Source organism: Phytophthora parasitica (assembly GCF_000247585.1).
Source record: "Phytophthora parasitica INRA-310 unplaced genomic scaffold supercont2.135, whole genome shotgun sequence".
Lineage (NCBI taxonomy): Eukaryota > Oomycota > Peronosporomycetes > Peronosporales > Peronosporaceae > Phytophthora > Phytophthora nicotianae.
Window position 1 is genome coordinate 52028 of NW_008649121.1, and position 5571 is coordinate 57598.

Sequence of the window (5571 nt, forward strand, 5' to 3'; positions counted from 1 at the left end):
ATTGGCTCAACTGTAAGGATCTGTCGTGTACTTTCAAGCGCGGAAACATTCCGCATCTTGCCAACAACACGAATAATCGTCTGGAAGCTAGTTAGGTTGCTGCCAAGGGCGCGCTACATCGTCACATCGCCATGGATGTGTGCATTGATCATATCCTGTTCTTGCAACAGTCCGCCGAAGAACAGTACACTGCCAAGGTGAAGCGCGTGGGCTTCCGCTACAACCAAAACTATGATGAAGGTATGAGTATGTTGGCAAAACTGGCAACTCATCACGCATGCAATCTGGTTGGAGATCAGTATCTTGTTAGCGGCCAAGAGACGTATGATACAACGACAGTTGAAAATACTCCAGCGTTTTTTTACTCTAGCCAGTGCCAAATCGGGTGGCCAATATGCTGTGAATTTGACTGAACACACGTGCAGCTGCGCGTTTAACCAGACCATGTTGCTTCCTTGTCGACATATACTTTATCTGCGACTCAATGCGAACATGCGTTCCATAATTCCGTATGAGGCGATACCTGGACGGTGGCTGCTTGCCGATGAAGACGAAGAAGATGTAGTCTCGATAGAGAATACATAGAAAATTATCGTCGAAGATATTGAAGCTATTCCTACCCGCACTCTTGGTCAAAACGAGAAGTATCGGTCGGGGTTTGCAGTGTGCAAGAGAATTGCAGAAGTTGTGGCGGACAAAGGTTCTAAGAATTTTCGTGCTTGGCTCGACTACCTTGCAGGATTAGAGAGATTCGCTCGTCATAATGACAAGCCACCACGTCAGCGCCGAGATGTCGAAGATATAGATCACGTCCATGAACTTGGCGATCCAGTCACATACAGTGGTGATCCAGTTACCAGCATTAGTGATCAGGATAAAGATGGTGGTGAACTTCTTACAAACATTAGTGAACGTGTCACCAGCACAGTCAAAACGTACCGCGCACTGATGGACGAGCAACCGATGAAGATCATGGTAGTGAAAAGAAAGCCGCTGTTGATTTGACTTCGTCACCTGTTTCTATTCCTGCGTCTCCTGCACCCTGAATAACAACGCCTCTAAATCTGGATGATCTTGCGAGTGGATCAAATTAAGAAATAGTCAACATTGTGCTAAACCCTGCGAGTAAACCGGCTGGGCGACCACGGAAAAAATCTACAAAAAAGGCAAAGCGGCGTAATGAATTTGACGAGACGAAGGCTCTTGTCCAGCAAGTCAATGCTCACGGTGATATTACTCTATCTAATTTTCGGAACTGTGTGAACCAAAAACACCTGTCGCTGAAACAAGTTGGGCCTGTCTTCAATGCGATTCGACTACAGCACGAAAACGCTGTATTTACGCGACCAAAAGAACATGCTATTGCACCAGGAACTGCGAAAACTGTCGAAGCAAGAATCAGGTTCGTTCTCCCGGAAGCTCTCGTGCAAAAGTCGCGAACAGCCGGAATGAACGCTATCGCTCGTGAACAGAGCAAGTCAGGACACACACCACCGTATGACAACATCATCATATCAATCTTAGGTGTTCGTACATTTTCTCTCACCGACATCGACACCATGTAGGAATGGCATTGTGCCAAGAAGAAAATTTCGGCCACTCAATCGTTGATGAAATGGCTTGGAACAAAACCTGACACAGAAACGCGCCGTGCAATTGCTAGCCGTGTGGCTACGATGACATGTTCCCAGCATTTAAAGCCAAGGTCGGAGAAACTATCGTACAGTTTGATGACTTGACAAAATTTGCAGGAGAAATGTGGCTATGCGATGGATCCGTTTTCGTAGCAGCGCTAAAATTGGTGGATGTGTCGATGCGCGCACGCGATGGCGGACGAATTACAGACATACCCGTGGTCGATCCTGTATTTCTAGGCTTCGAACACGAACTTGACTGTGCGCGGATGCTCGATACCAAGGTATGCGTGCTGAGCAAAGTAGTCGCTTCCCGCGTCATCCTGGTTGCAATATATATCAACGTCGATATTCAGCATTGGTGCGGGGCAATTATCGACTTCGGCAGCAAGATTATCTGGATTTACGACCCCAAAGACAGATACGATTTTCTTGATAAAGTCGAAAACATTGTGCTGAGAAAACTGGTACTGTTGATTGAAAATATATGGACGCTGACCATTCGACGTTCATCCGCATGGCATCAGAAGGACGGATATAATTGCGGAGTACTAATCGTCAAGTGGTTTGAGACGTTTCTTAACGTCGCTGCGACCACCAAGGCTGAAGAGAATATTTAGGACTTAACCCCCAAAACAATTTCGGCTACGGACCTAGATGAATGCAGATACAACATGTTCCAGTCAGTCTTTATGGACATTTCTACGAGCTAACGAGACCAGCTAATAGTACCCCTATACACAATTACATATACTGTATCAGACTGTGTATTGCTATCTCCTGCCCACTCATGAGAATGCGAGAGCAAATCTCGCCAGCATAGACACATGTAGATTGCGGTGCTAAGTCCTGGAGATGTGTGGTACACATCAAGCGTAGAGATTTTTTTTTATAAATACCGATGGAACCGGTATTGCCATGTGCCCGATTCCTTGAAGCAAGTGGCTGTTTTCTACCCAAGAACTGGTGAACGTAGGGAGAGCCTTTTCAATTTTGTAGATTTTCTTACAGAAACCGTCAAATGAATATAATATAGAACCCATGTTTCCCATTCTCAGTGAATTTAGCGACGAATCATGGATTTATAGGAGATACTTATGCACTCAATGTGTGTGTGTTTTCTGTTTCTTTGTGTTCGTCTAAACCAAACTGACGCACCAGTAGCGTAGGTTACAGATGCACGTAGACTCACAGTGTCCGCTTGCAGTTGCACCGACTTAACTTCACGTTGTAAGAATGATGCTGAGCTAATACCGATGCAAGTCGATCATTTATCATGGGTGCAAGTTTATATTCTACTGGATTAGACAGAAACAGCTATAATAAAACTCCTCGAATATAGTCTCAGCAACACGTCAATTATTGACCTCCACGAAATCCAACATCCCGTTACCATCGATGTCATGATGCGTGTGCAATACGAACATCCAGTACTACGTAGTATCTACACACAGTCAGCTTGTATAATAGCTGAAACTTGTAGAAGTATGCAATTACGGTAGTCTTTTTCTGATATTAGTAGACATTCGTACGTACATGTGCAGAATCCTGGAGCTAACTAGCCAACTCATTCGACTCGCTAAAACGTACAAGCTGACATGTGGATTATCATCATTGCGGAATCACTACGCATACCTACATCGCTACTCTAGGGGTCACATCTTCACTAAAGTCTGCATTAGCTGAGAATTTTCTTCTTCAAATTCGTCAACTGTGCACGCCTCCGTTTTAATTAGGTTTGAATCTCCACTGGCCGTTTCCCTTGTACACCAATCTGCCTTCTGGATGCGGAAGAATGAATTTAAGCACCTTGGCGAAAGCATCATTCCACTTCGATGACTTGATCGGTGCCGCTTCGGCGGTAACCTTGCCTCCCAACTTGAACCATCTTTCTTCATTTTTCGCCGATTCCTCGATCTTGTCGGGGGAATCTTGACGCAGGCTCTTAGCACACCCGGTACTTGAAAGCAGAGAGGCTACAACGGCTAGAAGCACGAAAGTGAAGCGCATCGAATTCCTTTGACGTTGTGAACAGTAGTGCAGCGCAGGAGAGAAAACTGAAAATGAAGGCAAACGAGGGATCGAGAGCACGCAATCGCTGATTCTGACCTAACACATGTACATGTAGCAATAGCCTCTATTGATAAATACCCTTTTCTATCTGATACCTCAGGAGTTGGTATCCAAATAAAATATTCTGTGATAATCGATCCACCTCCCAAATGTTCACCTAGGACATATTGATCTGTAGCATCGTATTGCCTTGTCTTTGTGGACAGACGGATATTCGACCAGGCGGGGAGGAGACATTTCTCACTTTAAGGAACGTTGACTACAACGAAGTTCATGGGCAGATGACCCCCTCTGTATTGATACTATCACTATTAGGAGTTAGTTATTGCGTTAAAAGATACACGGTGTGATAGCAGTTCGATGACAGGTGGCCGGCGAAGCTAGTTCGATCAAGGTTTAAAACCGAGAAATTAAATGGTACGCGTGGATTGCAGACACTTGCCAGTGGCTGGCTGCATCTTTTTATTAGAAAATTGTGAACCTTTACGGAAAGCATCTCAGCTCGGCACCATTCGTATTAAGGTTCTTCTGGCTGCACATGTCGCTACATGTGGATTTCAAAGTCAGCTCAGCGCTCTCAAGTTGGGTCTGCTGATATCAAGATCAGGGTGTCTGTGCTACTGGCGAAGCTATCCATATCAAACTGACGAAATGCCAGTGTCACCACGAATGCAAATTGGTCTTGATATCATGCAGAAAGCTTTTTGTTTAGAAGGCGAAGCAGATGCCATAAAAATCGCCCTGAACACAAATGATGAAGCCAATAGTTAAACATCTCTAATAGCAATATTCGTAGCATTATTCAATATTTAGAGGATGGCGCCGGTTTATCAGAGTTTTCTAATCTGGAGGGAATCACTTTTCGGGATATCAATACCGAGGGGATCATCTGTTACAGTTAGAGATGGTTTTGGATTGGAGAGTAAAGAACATCCAAAACAATCTAAAATGTTTTAAACACTTTTTGAAGTGTCTGAAATGTCTAAAAGTGTCTAAAAGCCAGTGCTTGTGGCGATCTTTCGCAATCTTACACTTCTCACACTATAGTGCCGCCATGGCACCGGCAGACTGCCCTCGTGACGCGTCACTATTTGGGGCACAGCTTTCAGCATCACCACAAGCTACTCCACGGTCGGAAACAAGCGCCCGCGGACCACCCTCTGGGACGGCATTAAGGCGTTCACCACGCTACAGTCCATATCGAGCAGGTATGTCGTACACCAGCACTTCTCAACCTTCTACACGACCGTCTGAAGCAACGAGGAGGGTGGAATTTTCACCTCAGCCTCCATCGTCGACACCTTCACGACCCCCGCGCTCTCTGGCCCTGGTCAGGCGATCTCAGCCGTCCCCGGTGAAAACTGGACGTCCATGGGACGAGATTTGGCAGCACTACGATGTGGAGCGTGAAAACGGAAAGAAGCACGGACGCTGCAAATACTGTGGTATCCTAAAGAAAAATGGCAAGCCCAGTGGTAACCTACTAAACCACCTCATAAAGGGTAAACAGCGCCGTAATGTTCCTGCTCATGTGGTGGTCTCATTACGGCCAGCGACATCTGCAATGCAACCCCGTCCCAAACGTCAGGAGCTGAAGCTGAACAGTCGACCGTACCAAACCAACTGACTCAAGACGCTTTTGAAATGGCGCTGGCTCGTGTATTTTATGTTTGTGCGCTGCCATTTATGCTTGCCGATGCGCCCATTTTTCGAGAGTTTCTAGCTATGGTGGCTCCTGACATGAAACCTCCTTCCCGTCATAAGCTCATTGGCGTACTATTGAAACGAGTTCGTGATCAGATTCGTCATGAAACCTCCTTCCCGTCATAAGCTCAGTGGCGTACTATTGAAACGAGTTCGTGAT

At 45.8% G+C, this 5571-nt stretch overlaps 4 protein-coding genes across 4 annotated transcripts; 3 read left to right on the top strand and 1 right to left on the bottom strand.

Moving 5' to 3' along the window:
* Nucleotides 1-131: 131 nt before the first annotated feature.
* PPTG_24628 (hypothetical protein) lies at nt 132-413 on the top strand (the record flags this gene model as incomplete). The annotated part of the gene is made up of 1 exon (XM_008918055.1): nt 132-413. One exon carries the CDS (start codon nt 132-134, stop codon nt 411-413), a length of 282 nt encoding a protein of 93 aa, XP_008916303.1.
* Nucleotides 414-1681: 1268 nt separating this feature from the next.
* PPTG_19636 (hypothetical protein) lies at nt 1682-2254 on the top strand (the record flags this gene model as incomplete). Its single annotated transcript, XM_008918056.1, has 1 exon — nt 1682-2254. One exon carries the CDS (start codon nt 1682-1684, stop codon nt 2252-2254), a length of 573 nt encoding a protein of 190 aa, XP_008916304.1.
* Nucleotides 2255-3362: 1108 nt separating this feature from the next.
* On the bottom strand, nt 3363-3644 carry PPTG_24629 (hypothetical protein; the record flags this gene model as incomplete). Its single annotated transcript, XM_008918057.1, has 1 exon — nt 3363-3644. One exon carries the CDS (start codon nt 3642-3644, stop codon nt 3363-3365), a length of 282 nt encoding a protein of 93 aa, XP_008916305.1.
* Nucleotides 3645-4761: 1117 nt separating this feature from the next.
* Nucleotides 4762-5334, top strand: PPTG_19637 (hypothetical protein; the record flags this gene model as incomplete). The annotated part of the gene is made up of 1 exon (XM_008918058.1): nt 4762-5334. The coding sequence occupies one exon, from the start codon at nt 4762-4764 to the stop codon at nt 5332-5334; it is 573 nt and encodes a 190-aa protein (XP_008916306.1).
* Between the last annotated feature and the right edge of the window lie 237 nt (nt 5335-5571).